At 41.1% G+C, this 23,867-nt stretch overlaps 3 protein-coding genes across 6 annotated transcripts in view; 2 read left to right on the top strand and 1 right to left on the bottom strand.

Annotated features, from left to right (window-relative positions):
- The window catches only part of asap1b (ArfGAP with SH3 domain, ankyrin repeat and PH domain 1b), an 84,651-nt gene extending 69,170 nt beyond the window's left edge, over positions 1–15,481 (top strand). For 2 of the 4 annotated variants that reach the window (XM_082546872.1, XM_082546874.1), the window contains 10 exons: positions 377–492; positions 580–647; positions 2,971–3,078; positions 5,863–6,091; positions 9,136–9,297; positions 11,095–11,173; positions 11,273–11,337; positions 11,425–11,984; positions 13,321–13,443; positions 13,545–15,481. In XM_082546872.1, the coding sequence (XP_082402998.1) occupies positions 377–492; positions 580–647; positions 2,971–3,078; positions 5,863–6,091; positions 9,136–9,297; positions 11,095–11,173; positions 11,273–11,337; positions 11,425–11,984; positions 13,321–13,443; positions 13,545–13,619 (1,585 nt within the window). In that variant the 3' untranslated portion in view covers positions 13,620–15,481. Of the gene's footprint in view, positions 1–376; positions 493–579; positions 648–2,970; positions 3,079–5,862; positions 6,092–8,543; positions 8,613–9,135; positions 9,298–11,094; positions 11,174–11,272; positions 11,338–11,424; positions 11,985–13,320; positions 13,444–13,544 lie in introns of all 4 variants that reach the window. The other 2 variants (XM_082546875.1, XM_082546873.1) reach the window with 2 other exon arrangements.
- Positions 15,482–16,320: 839 nt separating this feature from the next.
- Positions 16,321–18,529, bottom strand: eef1a1l3 (eukaryotic translation elongation factor 1 alpha 1, like 3). Its single transcript, XM_082546895.1, has 7 exons — positions 18,295–18,529; positions 18,040–18,219; positions 17,670–17,966; positions 17,435–17,585; positions 17,016–17,272; positions 16,710–16,944; positions 16,321–16,624 (listed from the first exon to the last, which is right to left on the bottom strand). The coding sequence occupies exons 1-7, from the start codon at positions 18,436–18,438 to the stop codon at positions 16,518–16,520; spliced, it is 1,371 nt and encodes a 456-aa protein (XP_082403021.1). The 5' UTR covers positions 18,439–18,529; the 3' UTR covers positions 16,321–16,517.
- Positions 18,530–21,295: 2,766 nt separating this feature from the next.
- fam49bb (family with sequence similarity 49 member Bb) overlaps positions 21,296–23,867 on the top strand; it is a 42,808-nt gene continuing 40,236 nt past the window's right edge. Inside the window, exon 1 of the mRNA XM_082546897.1 lies at positions 21,296–21,578. The gene's annotated coding sequence lies outside the window, so the exon portion shown is untranslated. The remainder of the gene's footprint in view (positions 21,579–23,867) is intronic.

Here is a 23,867-nt window from a genome sequence, read left to right on the forward strand (position 1 = left end):
TCCTTTCAATTGTTTACCCACCACTGCTCCAACTGCACACAGTCTCCACTGCTGAACTGAGACCCCCTCATTAATTAAACCCATGTCTAGGACTTGTCTTTTAATATTTTTTTTTGTTGCCTTCATGGGAATTGCAGAAGATCTAAAGATTGCTACTGCGCCATTAGCTGTAGTTTGTAGTTTTTCTTGAATGATTTAATGTCTCACCTCTACTCAAGACGTCTAATGTGCTGTTTCCAATCCTCTTCTTTCATGCTAAACCTCAAAATCCTGAGCAATAACATATTAACCTAAAGCTGCACGACTGTGGAAAACACCCTCAGGCATGTGACCTCACTGCGCGAGTCTTGTTGTTTTTGTTTTTTTCCTAACTCAGCGGTAACCTGGATAAGCAGACGGAGTGGGGGAACACCGCCCTGCATTACTGCTGCATGTACGAAAAGCCAGAGTGCCTCAAGTTACTCCTGAGGGGCAAGCCTGCCACCGACATCAGTGAGTCACACGCCGAGCTTCGTCCTCCAGTTAATGCCATGACCTATCAGACTCCTAACTGTTGATTGTCCGTCCTCGCCCTTTCAGCCAATCAGAATGGAGAGACGGCGCTGGACGTTGCCAGGCGACTGAGGAACACTCAGTGTGAGGAGGCAGTAAGTATAGGACCGACCAGCTGGACATCTTAGTAGATCATTAAAGGCCCAGAAACATTACACAAACCCCCCGTCCTCCCCCAAACATACACACAGCCACATAAAGGGTGTTCATCAGTTACCGGGCAGTTTAGTGAGAACACTAGATGGCAGTCAGAGGTCTCTCCAGCCGCGGGCGGTAGCAGCAGCAGAGTGGAAGTAATGGTTGATATATGTTTGTTATTAACAGTCATATGAGCAAAGAAGACAGAAAAACACTTTAAATGCTGTTTGGAATCTCTGAAAAATAAACACAGTTGGACAAATCTTTTATTGTTACAGGAAAATGTGCCTATAACAACATTTTATTTACATATTAACTAGATTTGTACTTGAATTATATCTGTGATTAAGATTATTGGCTATTAGCTCGAGCACATATAGACGATCTAAGTTATTGATCTTTGTGTCACACATAAGTCCTTATGTCCTCAGATGTAATTAGTGGTAAGCCGAGGGGACTTCAGTCTATTTCACCCGCACCTTTCCCGACAGGTAGACAGTATAAAAGGTGAAATCATCCTCTGTACTGACATCAAATCATTAATTTAGAGCCAGATAGTGTGCAGCATGTGTGTATTTTACTAGTGCGTGCCCATGCTGCAGTGTTATTTGGTCTATTTGTGGATTTGGTAAGCTGATATTTTTAATCACACTGAGAAAAGTAAAAAAAAAAGTATGGAGTTATCTTGTTTATATGAATAAAGATAAATATTGGACTCGCTGTGTGATCATACACAACAAAGTGTATTTACCTCTTCGTATGATTAAGGGACCACGACCACTTATCATCCAGACACTGCCCACCGCCATATGAAGTATATAATGACAAACTGGCATGCAACACTTTGTCTGAATATGCACCCATGCAGTAGAAAGGGATTTCGTACGTTAGCTTTCTTTACAAATGTGCTTGCACATTTTTAAAAGTCTGTAACATCCTGGAAAAAAGCTGATTTGAAATCTCATCTCCACACCTTCACAGCGCATTTATAGTCAGCTGTTGATTTGACATTAAACTTGTAAATACAGTGAACTTCACTTCATAGGCTGAGTATTGATAGTGTAAATGTCACAGTTTGCAGTAATGAAAAATAATATTTTTCTCTAAATAAAATGTTTTGTTGTGAAATTAATCTGATGCGATGCTTTTATGAGGTGTTGCAGGTGCTTAAACATTACAAATGGGTCATTTTTGCCTGTTGCTAGGTGGTTGCTAGGCAAAATGATGACATCATGAGAACCTGCAGGGGCCTAAAATATATCTGTGTGCCAGTTTTAGTTGCAATCATGTAGCAGGAATTTACAAGCAAACAAATTTTCTGTGTTATGGTAGAATTTCAGGTCTGGTGCCTCAATAAAGAAGATAATTTTAATTCCAGTTATTTGTAAAAATAAATGAAAGACTGAAACATAAATAAAAATTAAATAAATAGAAACTATTATCTAAAAAAAATCATGTTGAACTGTTACTTTAGCTACGTTTTTTTCCTCTGTTTGATAAATTTGTTTAGCAGTTGTGTTGCAGTTTCATATTTCTGTGCCTTATTTTATATTTAAACAATTTTCAAAATCCCTCATATCTATTCCTCACATTTGCCCCTTTTACAAATAAATTTAATTCAATATTTTTCCTGCCCCCTCCTTTTTTAACATACCTTCTCCCCCTGAGTTAATACCATATATCTGTAAAATCTCCATCTCTATACAACCTCCAGATGTTCATGTTTGTGTCCTGTGCATCATCAGTGGCTGCAGAGAGCAGTTAAATCTCCAAGTCTCAGGGTTTTTTTAGTTTAACGATGTGCCAGACAAGAGAAAAGAAGTAAATAATAAAGCCAAATCAGTGACTGTTAGGATAATGGGTGTTATTGACTGGGTGGGCAAAGCTGTGGATTATTATTATTGAAGGTACACGTGTGGGGAAAAGTAAATAACATCTTTAAAATCTTACTGTTTGAGAAGAAAAAGAAATAATAATAATACATTTTTTAAAAACTGCTGTTGTTTTTTGTGTTCACAAACTGGATAATTACTGCCGTCTAGAAAAGAATGATGACTGATGCTCAGCACTCACTGTGGCTCTGACTCAGTCTAACCTGTGACATTAGTCTCTTTACGCTGCCTCATTATTTCTTATTGCGCTGCTTCTTCTTCCCATTCATAGTTTTTTGGGGGCTTTAATTAGCAGCCAGTTTTGATCCACCTTCTCTGTCTCGTAGCCGTAATGATCTGTTTGTGTAGAGCTGCAGTTTGAGTTAACGGATTTGTTTGTGTGTGTCAGCTCGTGCAGGCCGCAGAGGGGAAGTTCAACCCGCACATCCACGTGGAGTACGAGTGGAGCCTCCGACTGGAGGAGATGGACGAGAGCGACGACGACCTCGACGATAAGGTCTGAGCACGATGCCGAATTTAACAAGGAATCTGGTTATGAGTGAGGCTGAAGGTCAGATATGACTGTTCAGATTTCCTCTGCAGCCCACTGGCTGTCTGGCTTTGTGCTTTATTGTTGTTGTTGTCGCCTCCACATCACCAAAAAAAGAACTTCCCCATAGATTCATATATGTAGAGCACGGCTGTGAAGCTCATTTTAGTACATACGTGGGTCACATGCAGATAAATTTGACCTTAAATGAGCCAGACTGATGATAATCTATAAACATTTTTTTGGGGTTAAGAAGTCTAAGTACGTTCTGAAAATGTCCACATTTCTGGATTTCAGTATTTGGCCAACCTAAGGTCATTACACAGATATGTCATTCTAGTAAATCAGCATGGCTGGGTACCGTTCAGCCTAAGAAATTAATCTGTAAACTTTCCTAATATAAAAAAACTGCAATTTTCTGTTAATTCGAAGAAAATGTTCCATTTTTCCTGTTGAATAAAATATGAAATTGTCCACTGATTAATTTATGTTGAAAACCCACCTAAATTTGTGTGTTTTTGATGGTTTCTAGTATTTATCTTTGTGTAGTTTAAAAAAAGCATTCACCGGTTCAGATCAGACTCTTTAATGACCCGGTTCTGGTCCCCGGGCCCTATGTTTGACACAAGGTTAATATAATTAGCTAAAACTAAACAAAAAACTACAAATAGATGTGAAAAACAGTTTAGCTAACTTAATAAAAATAAAAAGCAGAATTTTGGAAAAAAAATAAAAGCTAAACGAAATGGCTTTGTGAAACCGGGAAAATAAAATTTTTATTATTTGTTATTTTTGTTAAAAAACTGTAATATAATTTTCCTGATGAGGTTTGATAGACGTGTTTGAGACTCTGGATGTCAACAAGATTTGAAAAGGTTCTGCGTTTTTGTTGTGCTGAACACAGAAACTCATTCAAACAAAACTAAAACTAATCATTTCCACGCAATAAAAACTACTTAGAAAATACACTATTAGAATAAATCTGGTTTGACACTCTGATGTAGAGGCTGAAGTTAACGGTGGATGCAGATGCGTCTTCCCTTTAGAGTAGGTTAAATGCACCGTGGCGTAATGCGGCATGAGTCAGGAAAATGGTTTAATGTTGTAGAAAAAAAAAAGATAACTGAAGATTTGTAAGACTATAAAAATGGAGAAATAAGGCGAGCTTAAGGAAATGAGACGGAGTGTAGTGATGCTGTGTCATTTGTAGGTCAGAACAAGCAGATGTCGGGCTTTCTTCGACAGGCTTTTACGCTTTAAGCAACAGCAGGTTAGATGTAAGCTGCAAACTACTCCAGAACCATACTCATCAAACTGCTCTACTAGGGCTGTTCGATATATATCGGATGACGATATAAAAACATCTATCGTTTCATTTTACGCTATCGTTTGTTTCGTGGTGTTGCAAAATAAACTGTTTACGGTAATATTTTTTCATCGTTTTGATGGTGACAGTAGTGGCTATATTCATTTCTTAAAGTTCTCTCTTTCTCTTATATTTAATATAACCACACTACGGACGGACAAGCGCCTTTTTTTTATGCGTTGTGGTTAGCAACAACGACGGTAACAGCATCGCGTGTCCGCTTGTTTATGTTCCACATAAACCTTTCACAATAAAGCTCAAGATCCTGTTGAGACTTTTAAAAATAAACTGAATCACGTGAAAAAGCAGATTATTTACGGATGAGAAGTAAAAAAGAGCCGCCAGGTGCTAAAAAATAAACCTTAGACTCAAACGTTAGAACAGGCTTTTCCCCGCAGCACGCTGTGTAATAAATACCCAAAAAGAAAACGGTGGCTGTTACAACTTATGTCTGAAAATGTATAGTTTCATGCATCGGTTAAAACACTCGACTCCAGCTACATGACGCGCAGCTGGAAACACTTCCCGCAAGTCGAGCTGCCCGAGATTCACATAATTTACAGAAAATGTTACATTTTTGTGATTTATATCGTTATGGGACGATATAATTCTTATATCGGGATATGAGATTTTGGTCATATCGCACAGCCCTATGCTCTACATAAAAGCTACGTTTGTGTCGGTGGTAAGCTGATATCAGCTCATAGTTCTGGCTGAGCAACATCATCTGTCAGGCTCTGCAAAGGATACCAAATGTTGTAGACTTGAGGCATTATTTTAACACTTCAGTTTGCAAGCCTGCATAGAAAAGTGACTGAAGTAGTTCATAGTGACTAAAAACCTTCTCAAAGCAACAGTTATTTGTCATCTCTGTCTTAAAAGCATTTCAAAATAAAGTGTAAAAGCTCCCTTGAACATCACCAAAAATAATACTAGAGGTTCAGCATTACTGATGGCATGTATATTTTAGTCATCTTAAAGCACAAATGTGTAATTTTTTTGTCGCAGCATCAGTTCTGTAGTATTACAGAGGAATTTTGTGATTGGTAAGTGGTTAGCCAGTGAGTATATTCTGTATAATCCTCCTTTATGACTCTTAGAATTATTTACAGTTGACAAAAAACATATTTTAATAATTATGACCTGAAACTAGCAGGTGAGCTCATAAAATCATCATGGAAATGTTTGGAAACGAGCTGAGGGGCTTTTTACCAAAAATCTAGACGTCTGCTTGTAGGAGTCTCCACCTGCTGGCCACTGTAAAGAATGCAGGTTTGGGGCATTTCTGCATTGGGTGAAAGCTGCATCGATCTTTTATCGCGTCTATGCTCAGGTTACAGTGACTGATGTCAGCTTGGTCTCATCTGTCATGTGTCCTTCTGCAGCCCAGTCCCATCAAGAAGGACCGCTCCCCGAGGCCTCAGAGCTTCTGCCACTCCTCCAGCCTTTCACCCCACGACAAGCTCTCCCTGCCGGGCTTCATCAGCCAGAGGGACAAGCAGCAGCGTCTCTCCTACAGCGCCTTTACTAACCAGATGTACAGCGCCTCCACCGACCTCAGCTCCTCCCCGGTGGCCGACGGGCCGCCGCTGCCACCCAGGAACCAGGGCAAAGGTCAGACCTAGCTGCTCCGAGCGGCTTTGAGCCTGCATCGGTTTTCCGACCGCATTCAGTTTTATCAGGCTCTAGCTCGAATAAATTCAGGAGGTCACATTCTGCTAATATCTCCTTTTGCAAATGTCAGCCTGTGATGCAAATGGTCTAAAGGTTGTTTGCATGCTCTGCTGTGGCTGATAACTGTGGAGGAAAGATGGCCTGTGGAAATGACTTTATTATGTCTGTTAATGTTTGATTATTTGCAGTCAGGATAAGGTTTGTGGGAATGCTTTGTAAATGACTTTAATGGAAAGTTCCTTCTTTGTGCTGTCAGTCAGTTTCCACACCCTGCAGTGGTATGCAATTTGTCAGCACACAGATCAGAGGGCGGGAAGCGGGTGTCATTAAGATTGCTTACACTGTAAACGTTCAGGAAAACACGGCTGTAGCAGAGGGCAAGGTGGCAAAGGAGGATACACACTTACTTAATCGTTAGCCTGGGCAAAGTATCCACAGAGTGTACTGTGGGCGTGCTGTCTCTGCAATATTGGAATTAAAAATAACACTCCTCCCCCTGTGGACCTGTACTAGCTTTCTCTGAAAACACTGCATAAGCTTAACTCTGCCAGCATCCATCTTAATAGTCATTTAATCCATCGCATAGCATTCAAATCTTATTTTTCCTAAAGCAAAGGGGTGTGAAATTTCACTTGTTTCCAGTTCAAATTAACCTCTTTCTGGTGACCCTTGGCTAAGCCTGCTTTCCACAGTAGCACAACAAGCACCCAGTGTGTAAAAAGGAGAGAAATTATTACATAAAAATGTGAGACGTTGAATCAAAATATGAATTTTTTTTAATACTATGGATACTAAATTTCACACAGAAGTAGATTACAGTATTAATCTACTTCTGTGTTTGCTTCTCCAGCAAAGATGTGTTTGCTTCTCCAGCCAACACATCTTAACAGGAATTATGCAAATTTTCAGGCCCCTGAACTCATTAGTTTCCTTAAAAATGAAATGAATTAAAGGAAAAGGGAGTTTTATCTTCTAGCATCAGTTTTAAAGGGCAATTTAAAAACCCCGTCATCTGGAAAACTACTTGAATTTTTTTTTAGATATCTCTACGGTGGCTCAAAAAAAAAAGCTCACGTTAACACAGAGTGATGGATGAATTCCCTAAAATGTTTGGACGTCTGATCTCTGACAGCAGAGATGGAAACTAGAGTTCTCTCTCATTTTCACAATATGACTTTTTGAAGTCCTCAAAAGTCATTCACCCACACAGCTCAGTTAGAGGATGTGATGTAACGCCTCTCTCCCGTACAGCAGCCACAGTCTTTGGCTGTTATACATAACTATGAGCATATCACAGAAGTTCAAGCAGTGCTTGTTATTGGTTTAGTAGCTGGGGATAGTAGCTAATAGCTAATGCAGCTTTATATTAGGTATGTTTGCTCCCTTTGCTTAAGAGTACAGATGAGCGTACTAAGCTATACAAACACAATTTTTCCATTCATATTAATTTTAGCATTTTTTTTCTCACATTTTTATCTTTGGAAAAGCGATGACAAATGCTCGTAGGTACCAAGTATCTTCCTCTCTTCCTCTTCCCCTCTGCGATCTGATATTTCTGTCAGTGTTGTCCCCAAAACATCATAATCAGAACTGACCGGTCGTGCTTTTGTAATGTCAGAGCTTTACGCCTGAGAAAAAATTCCTGCGCACGGGGAAATGTTGTTTTTGAAACCATAATCTTTGCTTAAACCCGGCTGAACTTTGCCCATTATGTCTAACAAACAGAAGATTAATAATTCCACATTTACTTTTGGTTTCCTGTTGGTCACAAATCCCAGTGTCACGGGTGAAAGTCCACCATAACCTTATCTATAATTAGCCTTTATCGCTTCAGCCACGTTGTAGTGTTTTTATCCTTGATCGTCACAATATGATTGGTCAGTCGGTCCAGTGTTTATGATGCTTAAGGGACAACGCCTGCGGCTGTGTCAGAGACGTCTTCTCATGTGAACTGTGCTTTGATCTTTTTAGTTCCTGTCCTCCTAAATGTCCCTGAAGAATGAGCATTAATATTTCTCACAGGTTCAGCTACCCGTAAATAACCAAAACGGCACTGGAAACAAGTCATTTTATGCAAAAATAAGATTAAGAGGGAAAACATCATAGATGCATTGAGAATATCACGCTAACCCTTCATTGGCGGCGCTCTCTCTTTCTCCCTCTCTCTCAGTGGGTGCTGAAGAGCTGGCTCCCCGGGGGGCGGCTTCACACCGTTTCTCCTCTTTTTTTTTTCTTCTTTTTTTTGCTTTGCTTGCCACTGATAAGATTTCATCTTGTTATTTTACAGCGTGTGGGAGCAGCTCTTTTATAAGACTGACATACTGTAGATTCTCTCCCACACTCCTCATCTCGCTCTGTTTTCTTTCTCTTTTTTGTTTCTCTATTCTTTCAGCTCCACACTTGGCATTCCTTGGCTCTCATTCGCACTACGCCACACTGGCTGGCACTCGACCATACATCAGTGAATATCCTGGTTTTATGTTCTCCCTCCTTACTCGGCTGTGTGCCCCACATACAGTTGTCCCTCAGTTGTTTCTTCCTTTTACAGCTCACTTTTACGGGGTGGTGGCATTTATTTAAGTGAATAACGGCACCACATAGGCAAGCTTTTAATTATTTATTGCCTATGTGATTTTTTTAAATTCTATTTTCCCACCATCCATGGGCTGTAAACTCCTAACCACAGCTGATTCCTCTCTGGCTGAGCTCTCTATTAGCTGCTTTCACCCTACTCTTCTCTGTACTGGTGACCAGTGACTGCTTTGGAGTCCCAGTAGATAAAGGCAGGCGTATTTAAAAAATAAAAGTCCCCGTCCAGACACTCCTGTGTGTATTTATATGTTCAAACAATATTGTTTTACTTGCATTAACTTGTCTCCTCCTCATTATCCTCTCCTTTATCTCCTTTACCTGTCATTTTTTTTATTTGTTTATCTTTTTGGTGGGCTTCATCACCTCATGTGTCTTATGTATCGCTCCTCCAGCTCCTCCCCCATCCGGCCCTCCCTCTTCACTCACACCAGGAGGCAGCTCCACCCTGTCCAAGAAGAGACCGCCGCCCCCCCCTCCTGGACACAAACGCACCCTGTCCGACCCACCCAGCCCACTCTCTCACAGTCCACACAGTAAAGGGGGCGTAACCGGGGGTGAGATGCAAGCACACGTTCTGTAACAGTAGGGCTGGTTTCACTCAGGCGTGTGGTTCCAGTCTGAAGATAGAAGATCACGATTCTCCAGAGAAGTTTTGTTCATTTTTTAAGTTAATTTCACTTAGGAGAGGAAAAACCGAATGTTAACTCTGCGTCCACTTCTAGGTTTTTCCAGAGCGTTTTGAGTTCATACGCTCTTACCCAGAGATTCATAGGTCATGTATCCCACCGGAGGTAGACTCCATTGAATAATTACCACCTTAAAATGTGTTTTTAAAGCTAATAAGTGGACATAGTTTAGATTTTTTTTATTTTAGCTGATTTTTTTTAGTATTTTGACTTTTGTTTATTAAGTTCCACAAACTGTTTCTTCCATTTTTGTCTCTTATGCAGTCTGAAGAGCCATAAACAGTCCCTCTACACATCCTATACATTTCTGTAGAGCTGCATTTGTCGAGTAATTTGTAGTTAATATCTACTGGATGTCCAGTCCAATCCAACTTTATTTAGTAAGCACTTTTAAAAAAACAACATAGTGCTTTCAATTTAAAAGACACCAATAGAATATAAAACACTTGTTTGTTTGTTGTTTTTGTTTTTTAAAGGAAAGTAAAAACCAGTAAAACATGAAAATAACAGAAATAAAATAATTCAAGTAAGTTTTATTTTATAGCTCTAAATCACAACAGCAGTGACGTCAAGGCTCTTTATAGTATAAATATTATAGCAAAGACCCCAACAACTCCATAATCCGATGACCCCCTTTAAGCAAACACTTGGCGATAGTGGGGAGGAAAAACTCCCTTTTAACAGGAAGAAACCTCCAGCAGAAACAGCCTCAGAGAGGCCATCTGCCCCAACAGACTGGGGGAGATGGGAGAACCAAATGTTTTGTCGCTGAAAGCATTAATCCACAAAAACTTAGCATTACAGTGTAGCAACGATGCTTCAACCACTTAGACTATTTAGACTCGATGTCTCCAGCTGTTCGAGTCCACATCAAAGTATAATCGTGTCGTTAGCCTCTGGCGGGAAGTTTTTCAGTTTTCTGGTTTAGCCAGATGTTACCCGGGCCGAGCTGTTGTTTACAGTAGCAGCTAAATTTTAAAAAGCTAACAAAAGACAGATTTTGGTGGAGTTTAATCGATGATTCTGAAATTGTATTCCAGCAAATATGTTCAACCAAAGATCGCTAGATCCTGATTGGCCAACAGCATTTGGACTACAAATTGACTACAAATGGTACCAAAAATCTGTTCCTTTATAATTGACTACAAATGGTACCAAAAATCTGTTCCTTTATCTACAGTCTGTATGTTTAAATATATACAGAGAACTTCCATATGGTTGCATTATAAACCATCTAATTCACAACTTTGTGAACATCCTCAAATCACCATTCAGAATAGCTTTAAAGTGCATATTGAGACAAATATGCTTATACAACTGTGGATTTGATTTAAAAAACAATCACATTTTACATGTGGTCATATCTTTAGGGAAATTTTTACTGTTATTGGGGCTACGTTCCCATGTCTCTCACACACGCACACTCTAAACCCAACCACTAATAAAAAGATGGTATTTAGTTGCACAACAACCCCTGTTTCCAAATAACGAGGGGCTCATGGAAAGCTCAGCCAGATGACGCCTCCCTCATTGTTTTTTTTTGTTGTTTTTAACCATCACAGCATGTTGATTTATTTCCATATTTATATTAAATTAATCTCTTGGCCAGCGCTCCAATATGGTGTTAAATAATCTCGTATTGCCATCATCGATGTTAATTTTTAGGAAGCGACTCCACCCCTCCTCCGGTGACTAAGATGTCTCCTGTTTCCAACAAGTTTGAAGGCATTCCTCAACAGCAAAGGTATCAGACAGAAACTGTGTGGATGTTGAAGCCTCTTCTTTGTGAAATAGTTTTGTTTTTGTTTTTTTCAAATATAGTTATTTCACTTTTTTTTTCTAGCTCTACTTCAAGCAACACAAAGTCTACACTTGGTCCAAGGGTTCTTCCCAAACTACCTCAGAAAGGTACAGACGTTTGGATATTTTGTGTTTTTAGTGCAAGGAGTTGAATTAAAAAGGTATTAATGAGCCACTATGCGGTTACCTCTCCAGTGGCATTGCGTAAGATTGACACCATACACCATCCGTCTGTGGATAAGCCTAGCCTTCCTCCAGAGGTCTTCCAGAAGTCTCCGCCGCCAGCTGAAACCCCGCAGAAGGTTCCTCTGGTGGAGAGGCCTCAGCCGGGAGACCTTCCCCCAAAACCGCAGGTGTCGGAACTCCCCCCTAAACCTGGAGACCTTCCTCCGAAGCCGCAGCTCTCCGACCTCCCTCCCAAACCTCAGCTGGGTGACCTACCACCTAAACCCCAGCTCAAAGACCTCCCTCCCAAGCCTCATCTTGCAGACATCCCCCCAAAACCTGGGTCAGTCGAGTCTGCTCCCAGGCCGCTCCACGGAGAGCCAACGCCAAGGCCCCAAATACAGCCTCCACCTCCGCCTCAAACTCATCCTCAACCACAACCTCAACCGCACCCACAGCCTCAAGACTCGCCGTCACCTAATCAGCAGGCAAATATAGGGACCCCATTTCAACAGTCTGCTGAAGACACCAACGGGACCCCTGCAGGCACCCAAGAGACACCTGTGCCCCTCCCAAGGAAGATCACAACGGTATGGACTCGCATATTATTTCTAAGGGTTCCTTTTTAAAAAAGAAATAAGTGTAAACATACACATTTTTACGTCTTTGTATATTTACTCATATATAATATTTCAGCTATCACGTATATAGATGTTAATCATTGCAAAAGTCCCTCCAGCATAGACTTTCTTAATGCAAATAATGTTAACGCAATGCAAAATTTGTTAACATCAACACACTACAAACTCCTGCATTCCTAAATGCCTGCCACTTCACAGTATATCAGGTAAACTTGCCATTGTTTTTGTCACCGTATAATCCAGACTGGACCTTGTCTTTTTTTCAGATTGAAAAGTACAAAAGTTACAAACCTACCTTAAGATCCTGGATGTTTTGTCCTCTGTGTCTGAGATAATTTGTAGTTTTAGAGTATAAATGGGTTGAATTCGTTCCCAGTGGAGACTCTCATTGACTCTGCCTCTGAGTGAAGCTGCTTTTATTTAATAAACTCAGTGAAAACACTCCTACAGATCTTTTTATCTGTTGGTAAAACCCCAGAATATACATTTGCTCTGTCACTTCCTCTTGTTTGGTGCGAAACTTGTTGATAAACAGCATATTTGAGGTTAGGCGTGTAGGCGTTTGATACAATGTGCCAGATATGGCATGGACTTAATTTACAACGCCTGCATTTACATATGCAAAGATAACTATTAGAGTTTGCATGAACATGAGATAAAATGTACAGCTGTGGTGTGTTTTCCACTAAATCAGCTGGATTGCTCTATGCCAGTACATGACTATCGGATATAAAAGAAGCACCACTTGACACCTATGCGACATGTCTTTGTAAACTGTTCCTGTCTTCAAAGGTTTGTTCAGATCTCACCAGATGCTCGGGGGACATTTCAGTCTTACAACAAAAACATGGTTACTCTTAAAAAATATCTGTTTTATTGTGTTAAATGTGTCTGGACACATTGTGTTATACTAAATTTAAATACATCTCCGTTATTATTAATAAATGGAGTAAACCCTGCAGGCTAGTTAATTAACACGCCTCACTACTACTCGTCATATTCCAGAGACGCCATCCCAATATGTGGAGAGCGGTCACCTTGGGTCAGCGCTGTCCCCGACACCATTAAAGTTAAAGTAAATTTAAATATAGCATCCCAGATACGAACTTCGCAGACAGACTTTTTATTTCATCATCACTCCCCACAAATATGTTACACCGAAAAAATGGGGAGTGATGATGTCGAAGCCTAGATGGCAAACTCTAAATGCGTAATGGTGCTGTTATGAATCGCACAAAGCCAGAGTGGTCGGACTGAACTGGTTTTGCTGTTTGTTTCTGTCCAGGGGAAGAACAAAGCCCGGCGGGTGAAGACGATCTACGACTGCCAGGCTGACAATGATGACGAACTGACATTTGTTGAAGGAGAGGTGATTATAGTAACAGGGGAAGAGGACCAGGAGTGGTGGGTGAGTGTGGCCTAAGCATATCTTGTACCTTTTGAACATCTCGCAGTTTAAACTAATAGAAAAAAACAAAATCACACAATATTCCTTTGCTTTGCCTCCAGATCGGGCACATTGAAGGAGATCCGGAAAGAAAAGGAGTATTCCCCATGTCTTTTGTGCACATCCTGAGTGACTGACAGCCAGAAAGACTTGCACTACACCTCTGTCCCTAAATTGGGAGGTCCTGTAAATAGCTCTCATAACACCTCTTGTCACAAGACAAGTGTCCTAAAGAAGAAAAAAAACAACAACACACCAAGAAGAAACCCCACGAAGGCTCATCTAGCCATGGATGCCTCATCCATGCTGTACAAAGAATGTGTGTATTCTTCCTCTACCAGTATTATCTTAACCCTATAGCACGGCTGTGACGAAGCCACTCTCAAAACCCTAGCACTTACCTTAAAGTCTATGTTTATGCTGTTACTGTGTATATATGTATGTAAATATATATATTTGTGTGTGAGTGTACATACATGTTTTATTGTACAAAACATGTACCATTGCTCTCTGCCTGTCAGATTAAGCATCAGGGTGGTAGAGTTTGAATTTTATCTGTATTGATTTTACCGGCCCTCAAATAACTATCTGCTCATATTTCTGGGAAAAGGACAAATATGAAATGGAATGTGAAATAGGTCATGTCATTGTTTGTCTTGCATCCCTGTTTACCACCACAATTGACTGAAGAGGCAGGAAGTCTCCCACTGACTCTTCCCGAGATGGAAGAAAGAGAAAAAAAAAGTCATTTAATGTACTCTTTGTTCTTGCTTGCTTTGTGTGTACTCGTATTATGGTTGTTTTACAGTTTACCTGCTGCTACTGTGTGGTGGAATATCAACGCCTGTGGTTCACTGTAGGTCACTAATTTACTCCTTGTTACACTGTTCACTGTATGTATGCTCTGTGTGTGAACTCAACGCCATCTCCACAGTCCTTTGACCTTTTTTCTGTGCATGGTGTAACAATGACTGGAAATGAGTGGAGTGCTGCGTTCGACGACGCTCACCTCAGGGTTTGAAGAGCCACTATTAATATAAAGCAGGACTGCGCAAAATGTATCCTGTTGTTAAAAGCCACTATTAATGACAAGTACGGGAAACTCCAGAGGACATCTTAGCAATAACTTGATTTTTCTGACAGGCTAGAAGTCTCACAACAACCTGTGTTCACAGTTCAGTGTCTTGTAAAACCTCATGAGCTTGAATTTTTTTCTTTTTAGTTTGAGTCATGTGATATCATTCTGTTACTGGATTCAGTCGTAGGCAGTATAAAAGACGGACGAAGATGGCCGCCGGTTTTGGACTGTATTTTTCAAGCTTCGGCGCTGTTTTAGTCAGTGCCATGTTGGCTTCTCAAAGCCAGAAGTTACCTTATATGGCACACTGCATTCATAAACAGTATGGGTGTGCTGAGTAACACACTAACGATAATAATACTAGAATTTAACTCGGCAAAATTGAAGGAGAAGCTTCTTGGATGGTCTCTACCACACAGCAAACTGATATTGAGATCTATTAAAAATGCTCTGAAAGGCACCAACGGCACAAAGTGGACGAGGCCTAGCAGACAACAATTGGGATGCCTTTCAATCTATGTGGTCACACCCCTTACTTATATACCTAGATGGATGAGTTTTTGAAAGAAACTACCCCCGAGACCAAAAATGTTTTTGTTTTTCTACCAGGCTGTAAACATGCTTCTTAATGCTGTCAAGTTATTTTAACATGGGAGTCTACTCCCTTCTGGAGCCAGCCTCAAGTGGCCACCAGAGGAACTGCAGTTTCCCTGCTGGCTTAGTTTCAGCTCCAGCAGTTGCCCCTTGGATTTAGTACATTTCCAGGTTTACCTGTGAACCAGAGATCTCTTTTTAGACGAGGTGGACTTTAGAGAGCCGATGTATTTTCACCTGGTCCACACCAACCTGCAGTTCTTCCCATGTTAAGGAACAAACCCATCAACCCATTGTATCATTAAAAGTGCTGTATTTAAACCTTAAGCCTGGTCTTTTATTTGGTCGCCATGTAGTTTTGAGGTCTTTACGGCTTTAAGCCAAGCATTTATTTTTAAAGTTGCTGTTGATGTTAAGCTGGAGAAATTTGGGATTTCTCTGGAATTTTAGTTTTGGGGTTACTCAGATAAAAATTGGCAACTTGTGTAAACGCCATCTATCGTTTCTATATTAAACTTTCACTGCTAATGTTAAATGTACATAAATATGCTGTTGCTTAGAAGCTGGCGTTTTACTAGCTTAGCATTGAACTGATTTGAGTTCTCAAAGTGTATTTCAGCATGCAGTATAAAGCACAATTGCAATACAGTGGTGTATATTCGATTCAGGCTTAAACTACTTACGAGGTTTTCTGTTCAAAATGCACACCAAACCAAAAACATTACAAGTAGCCTTAAATCTAGAGTAGAGGCTCAAGTTGTAGGGAGAGAAACTGAAAACTTTACACCCCCATTTAGCACATTGAAGTTTCACACTAGCATTCTTTTGCCAAAGCAAGGCACAAACTACCAGTACAGGACGCTAAAGTGACTCCATGTGCCACTCAAAACATTAAAAGTTTAGATTTCAGATGCCGGCTGTTGTAAACGAACTTGAAAATCCAGACCATACTCATTAGAACCAATAAACTCTGCATTTGGTGCTTTACAATTTAAAGCATGACTTTATTACAAACTGGAGATGTTGTGCACCATGAGATGCTGAGGAGTCTTATTCAGCTTTAATATTTAAGACTATCCCTGAGGAGAGTTTAGTTTAAGTTCTTTCAGATGTACATTAAGATGCAGTTGACGGTTCAACAGTAAAGACACTTAAACCAGTTCTTCTCCACACCATTTTATTTTGAGACATTCAATTTTAAACCAAAAAAAAAAAACCAAACTCTACTTCTGGGTTTATCAACACAGGAATACTATACACTTTAAAGACAACATAAGCTTTTTGTGTCACAACACAAATACATTTCATCAAATAAAACTCTTCCCATGAAGCAGCATTACCAGACCTCTGGTAAACCAAAAACTTATTTACAAACTTGAGCTTTGTGAAGTTTTGAGCCGTGGTTCTTTTCCACTGACTTGATGACTCCTACAGCGACCGTCTGCTTCAGGTCTCTCGCCGCGAAGCGACCTGTGAAGAAGAGCCAGTCAAACGAGGGCACAACCAGGAGGATTCATACACGCAGAGTTGTGTGCATGAAGAGATCTGTGCTTACCTAAAGGAGGGTATGTGAAGAAGCTCTCCACACACATGGGCTTGATGGGGACCAGTTTGACTGTGGCTGCATCTCCAGACATGAGGATCTGCGGGTGGTCCTCCAGCTTCTTGCCAGTGCGGCGGTCGAGCTTCTCCTTCAGCTCAGCGAAACGGCAGGTGACGTGGGCTGTGTGGCAGTCCAGAACTGGGGAGTAGCCTGCTTTGATCTTCCCTGGATGGTTCAGGATTATCACCTAAGACAAAAGCAAGGTTTAGTGGAAACAAACCAAAAAAGTGAGGCAATTTCTTCCTGCAGTGAACCAACCTGAGCGTCAAAGCTTTTAACATCTGAAGGAGGATCCTGCTGAGCGTTCCCAGCCACGTCCCCACGCCGCAGGTTCTTCACGGACACGTTCTTGATGTTAAAGCCAACATTGTGGCCGGGCAGAGCCGTCTCCAGCCCCTGGTGGTGCATCTCAATAGACTTGACCTCTGCAGTGAGCTTGGCAGGGGAGAACGTCAGCATCATGCCAGGCTTCAGGACACCAGTTTCAATTTTACCCACTGGCACCGTCCCAACTCCTGGAGGAGTAAGAAACACTTCAATTTCAGCATGTTTACAGACATTTTCTACTCCAAAAACAATACTGTACTTCCTCTACTGCATTTTTCATAAATGAAGCTGTAATTGAGCTCAGACCAAGAAATCGAGAAAATGGGATCAAAAGCAGCGATTGACATCACCTCCAATTTTGTAGACATCCTGCAGAGGTAATCGTAGTGGCTTGTTGACTGTGCGCACAGGTGGCTGAATAGAGTCCAGGACTTCAAGCAGCGTCTTCCCACTTTTATTCCCTTCCCTTCGTCTCACCTTCCAGCCTTGAAACCACGGCATCTGTGCAGACGTCACTTTTACAGCATTGCAAGCCAACTTCTGGGGTTTAAAGGGGGAAAAAAAAAAGCCTGAAAACATCATTACCCTTTGAGATGCGGTGATCATGTTCTCCCCAGTCCAGCCTGAAACTGGAACGAAGGGCACAGCCGTGGTGTCGTAGCCAATCTTCCTGAGGAAGCCGCTCACCCCTCGCATCACTTCCTCGAAGCGGCTCTGGCTGTAAGGTGGCTCGGTCAGGTCCATCTTGTTCACACAGACTATGATTTGCTTCACACCTAGAGTATAAGCCAGCAAGGCATGTTCTCTGGTCTGACCACTCCGAGACACGCCGGCCTCATACTCTCCTTTGGCTGCAGAGACCACCAGGAGGGCAACGTCAGCCTGAAATGATATGAGCTTTAGGAAAAGGCAGCATTCATAGCAACAGATATTCAAGCACGCGTGTACTTCCTACCTGTGACGTCCCAGTTATCATGTTTTTGATGAAGTCACGGTGGCCCGGAGCATCAATTACAGTCATGATGTATTTCTGGGTGTTGAACTTCAGCAGCGTGATGTCGATGGTGATTCCTCGCTCCCGCTCAGCTTTCAGCTTGTCCAGCACCCAGGCAAATTTAAAGGAGCTCTTCCCCATCTGGAAGTCAAGCAGAATGAGTTTAACACTTGAAAAGTTGGAAGTTTTGCAGAAATTGTTTTTGTTTTTACTCACTTCATTCGCAGCCTTCTCAAATTTCTCCAGCCTCCTTTGATCAATTCCTCCACACTTGTAGACCAGGTGTCCGGTGGTGGTGGATTTCCCACTGTCAACGTGGCCGATAATCACCACGTTAACATGAGTCTTCTCTTTTCCCATGGTTGGAGATGGCGTTGCAAAACGTAATCAAGAGCGCTGCAGAGCTTCAGAAACTGTTGTTTTCTAGCAAATGGATCTGGCCATCCTCTTTGGAGAGCCTTTATAGCCCCCAGAGGATGCATAACTGAAGACAGGTGTGCTGCTTAATCAAGCTTAATTGGGATCAGTCACACTTTGATGACAAATAAATGCTGCTTAAAGGCAAAGTGGCTTTAAAGCTTGAAGTTTAAAGAATATATTGATCTGCTTTGTGACTGTAATCTGTATTTTTGTTTAAAGTCCCAATGTTTCAGCGCAATCTTTTGATCAGTGTGCAGAAACAGACCGTTACACTCGCTTCTCTCTTAGGGCCTCATCATGGCTCCTCTGATGAGCTCAAATTACAGCCAGGTGAGTCTTTCTCTGGAGCTGGAGCGCGCTCAACACTTGTCTCACTTACTGATTGCTGAAGAGTGAACTGAACAGATAACGGGCACGTTTAGTATCTGTGTCAAAAATATAATGACAAAACAGATCAAATCCATCATACTGAGAGTCTGCTGGTTTGAAGTGTAGTGGGAAAAGCACAGCTGATGTTTTGAATGTATTGAGCTTAATCACAATGAGGGATAATGCTGATCCAACCATTCATAGGCCATGTTTGTAGCTGTTTTAATAACTATAAATCATTAAACATTTTAGCAGGAGGCTCACTTAATTTCAAATCAAACTAATGTTTTGTTGCTCAGTGAAATCTGCTCCAGTGTTTGAACGTGAATATCTTAAAAACTACTAGAAATAAAAACATGAACTTTTCACTGGACTTTATTATCATCCAAATGAATCAGCATCTGTAATTTGGGACAAATACATTAAGATTTATCTGAGTATTGGTTAGTTAAAATATGAAAAAGAAGTTCCAGCACTCCAGCAAAGTCCCATATTTGAACACACACTAATAAAACCTTCAAATTACAAAAGATAATTAGTGACAATTTCTAAATGATATATAGATGAATTTCACAACACTACAAAATAAAGCACGTGGAAGCCTTTTTAATAAGAATTTCTTAGTCAGAAAAATTCAACTTTCATTCTGGGTTGAGCAAATATGACAATTTGTACCACAGAAACAAAAATATCAGCAGAAAGTCAATTTACAGATGGTACTCTAATTATAAATCAGAAAATATTTTTGTTAATATGTGCATTTTGTTTTAATTTTCAAGACCCGAGTTCATCATCAATCAACCAGATTCAGTTTCCATAAAAAACATTTTATGGTCCAAAGTTTGAGGGTACAGAATTGAACGATTTCAGTTCATTTTAACTTCACATACTAAATACCTTTCAGATATCTATTTTTGCATAAAGGCGTGTCAACCCACTTTCAGGCCATTTTCCTTCCACAATGAGAAAAAAAAAATGCCTGAAAGTGGGTCAACGGACCATTTAAATGTCAACACAACCCAGTGAGAATTCAGCAGGTGAATGATGACAGAGAATAAAAATCAAAATAATATATATTACTGTGATTATGGAAAAAACTATACCAATAGTATATACCAAATTACTGCAGCTGTACTGCAGCTCTTGTGGGGTGTTACTGGTCTGCAGTGGTTAGTATCGATCAAAAGCGGTCCAAGGAAGGAACAGTGGTGAACCAACAACAGGTTTATGGGCAACCACTTCACTCCCCACATGGATCAGAGAGCCTTCTCTGATCCATGTGGGGAGTGAAGTGGTTCAATCCAACAGATGACCTACTGCAGACCAGTCGGGTCTTTCACCAGGATAACGCACAAAGCAAAGAAATGGTTCAGGAATGGTTTGAGATTTTGACTTTCCCCATATCTCAATCCAATCAAGCATTTGTGGGATGCTTACAAGACAATTTACAAGACGTAAAGGATCTGTTGCTAAGATCTTGGCACCAGATACCACAGCACACCTTAAAGGGTCTAGTGGAGTTCACGCCTTGATGGGTCAGGGCTGTTTTTTTGTGGTCGTACTGTTACGCCTGATCTGTGTATGTATAGCCTTTTAAAAGATTTGCATCTTCAGTGGGTGGAGATGAGTTATCAGAGTGGTTTAGGAGAGAAGGATAGCAGACCTCCTGTGCTGTATGGTTTGGAGAGGGTGGCAGAAGGAAGAACTGAAGATGATTTTCACTTAGCATCTTCAGGACTGTCCTGTGTTGGTAATAATACTAATAAACGGGACCATAAGAGAGAAGAAGACACCCTACAATGAGTTAAAACATTAACTTGTTTATTCCTACTTAAAACAGATTATTATAGATTTGAAAATCTTATTTGGTTTTCATATGTACCCATTTTCAGTGATATAAACTTTTTTAAAGTAACCTATATTTGGCAACAGCATAATAAAACTGGAAAATCTGTTTTTGGTGTGCCACCCCAATATTCTTAGTGGCCAGCATATGGCCACCCCTATAAAACAAAATCTGGACGCGCCCCTGTCAGAGGGACAGCTCAGGCTGAGCTTGGAGACAAAGTTAGAGAGACGTGCAGAGGAGGGACGGTGGATATACCGGGAAAAGGATGTTGAAGACGAAACTGCCAGACAGAAGGAAAAGACCACAGACAATATTCACCATATTTTGTGAATTAAAGTAGTCAGCGTCATTATTAGCACGAATAATTTCAATGACATGCATGGAAATCGAGGATTAAAACTCGCTGATAGATTCTGGGGCGAAATAACAGAACAGCGTCACCTAGAGGCGCTATGCTAGTTTATTGCCCAAGGGCACGTCGGTAGAAAGGCTTCAGCTTTGATGTCCGATTGAAGAACTAAGTGCAAACACTGTCTACTGTCTAATAAGACCTAACTTACGCGGCGGTGGGTTCCATTAAATCTATTTTAGTAGTGATAAGTGGAGGTGACCGTTGACACAGCATCGCGCGTGTCCGCTGACCGGGCGCATCTATTTTCAGTTCTGGAGGGGGAGGAAGGTGTGCAACTCACCCCCATCCGCGCTCAGAGGTGGGACAAACCGAACTCCCCTATCGTTTGACGCTGGATAGCTAACCCGGAAACAGCGGCAGCAAATCGCTGTTCCCTTTCTTTGAGCCCGTACCGCTGCTTGTAGCGTGGTGTCCAACCGACGGTTGCCGTGTTTCTCCGCGAGCATCAAGGTAAAACACAAAGAAAATACTACTTTATTCGCACTCTTTCTTTCCTTTCTGTTAGTCACCTTCGCTGTCCGCCGTATGCCATTCATTGAAGCTTGCTCTGAGTGTTAGACTTTGCTCCTCGAAGGCAAAACTGTTGAATTAAAAAAAAAAATCAGGTAAAATCAAACCTAGGTAGGGTTAAGTTGGCGTTAAAGTAAAAGGAGGGGTAAATGCGAGCATGACGGTGTTACATCCTCGGTGTACCGTTAACTTCCCCTTTCAGAACAACGGACTGGTTCTCAGACAGGAGGCATTAGGCTCCGATGCTTAGCAGGATTTCCCTTAATTTATCCACAGACGCTGAGCGATACATGCCTGACCCACAGCACTTCACCGATGACCAGGCTATCAGCTGTGTTTGGCGTGTGTGCACAGTTTTAAACGGACCGTATGGCTGTGGATTAGGACTGCGCGCTTGCAGGCAGCAAATGAAGCTTCATTAAAGGAAATGCACACACAGTGACAGATGGGGCAGCAGGTTCAGGGCTGGGTTTGTCTTCGGTCATATTTTTATTTTAAAAGCTGTGGCTTGATTTCAAAGCGCTGGGAGTTCATATAAAGTGTCAGCAGTAGCAGCCGCAGAGTATACACATACCTGCAAAAGTCCGAAATTAGACCTGCTGTTGGTTAATTGAAGTCACCGCATGCTTTATATGCTCTTTATAGAGGTTTCTTACATGAATAGTTACTACAGTTGCCAAGTAATATCAAGTACCTGAAAATGAGGACCCTTTTTTTGCAGTCCAGCACTGGGATTTCTGTAGACTGCATGCTTAATCTTTGCATCAGTGTTTCAGTATAACCACAGTATATAATTTCCTGTCTGCCCAGAAGTGGAAATGAAACATCCAGACGATTTGTTGACAGTGTTTGGAAAGTGCAATGTCCTACTTCAGATTCGTCTCAAAGGTCTCAGGCTCGCTCCTGCTGCAATTTAGGAACCCCTGAGTGTAGTCAGACATGCACAAAGTTACTCCACCATCTTTAAAGATGGCTCAAGTCACTTCAGTGCGTCACCCGGATATTGCAGACTCATACTTTATTTCACAATTGCTTAGTATCACTTTCCCCTCCATGTGTGGCTCTAAAAGGGAGTGGAGATGGGAGTGTTAGGGCTTTCTCAATAAGGCTTTTTCCAGTGTGTATTAAAAATTTAGGCCTTCAATGTGATTTATTTATTTTAAATGACAAAGGAAGGAGTAACCTGCACAGACTTCTGTATAGTAACGTTTTCCTACAGGCACATTTTGAGACAGAAAAAGCCCTTCAGCCCATTTAGCTGAGAAGTAAAATATTTGCATCCATTTTTCAATGCCGCCGCATATAGAAAAGGCACTGATAAATGTACAATTTCCTTTCCGCTCAAAGTCTACCGAAAGTGGAAGTGAAACGTGTGCAGACGGATGGATTTGTTGATTAGTGCATTTTAAATTTATCTCAAAGGTCTCACTCCTGCTGCACATTAGAAACCTCCAAGTTTAGTTAGACATGTAAAACGTTGCTCCACTATCTTTTCAGATGGCACCAGTCATGCATACCAACCGGATATTGCAGACTCATACTTCAATTCACAGATGTTTACTGTGACTTTTCCCCTTGTGTCAAAAGCACCTCAGATGTGGCTTAAAAACAAGTATATGAGGTCGAGAAGGGATGGAAACTGAATCAAGTATCGCCTCTTTTTATGTTTTAGACCTCTAAAGATTGACTGGAGGACGCAACAGTACCCAAGTGTTGCCACAGTCAGTTGTGAGATGTTAGACGAGGTGAAACTTGTTGCGCCCTGTCTCCTTCCCTTGCTGCTCTTGTGTGAACAGCTGGGATGATCGCCAGTTCCTCCTTATTTTTATTTTTTTATTTATTGTCTTGATCTTTCTGCTGTCACAAAAAGTGTAAAAGTGGGGAGAAAAGACTGCTTGCGATAACAAAGTGAAATGTTGTGTGGAGGAAGTTGTTTATGTGAGCTTTTTAATTTTTTTTTAAATGCTCACAGTCTTGAATGAGAAAATATGGTTGACTTGGCCGCGTGTTTTCCCTCATAAATCCTGCAGGTACGGGCGTGCAGGTGCGCTTAGGCATGACCTTTTCTTAGAAATCAAATGTGGGCTGGATACTGTGACGTGTCAGCAGCAAATCGAACAAATGTTAGGAGCCCTGGGGGTGACTTTCGCGGGTTTAATCTTGTGTTAATGGAACAATAGGCATTTGGAAAATAATGTAGTTTTGTAGTCAACAGCAGCAGATAGCCTT

This window comes from Aulonocara stuartgranti, assembly GCF_965226115.1.
Source record: "Aulonocara stuartgranti genome assembly, chromosome: 9".
Taxonomy (NCBI): domain Eukaryota; kingdom Metazoa; phylum Chordata; class Actinopteri; order Cichliformes; family Cichlidae; genus Aulonocara; species Aulonocara stuartgranti.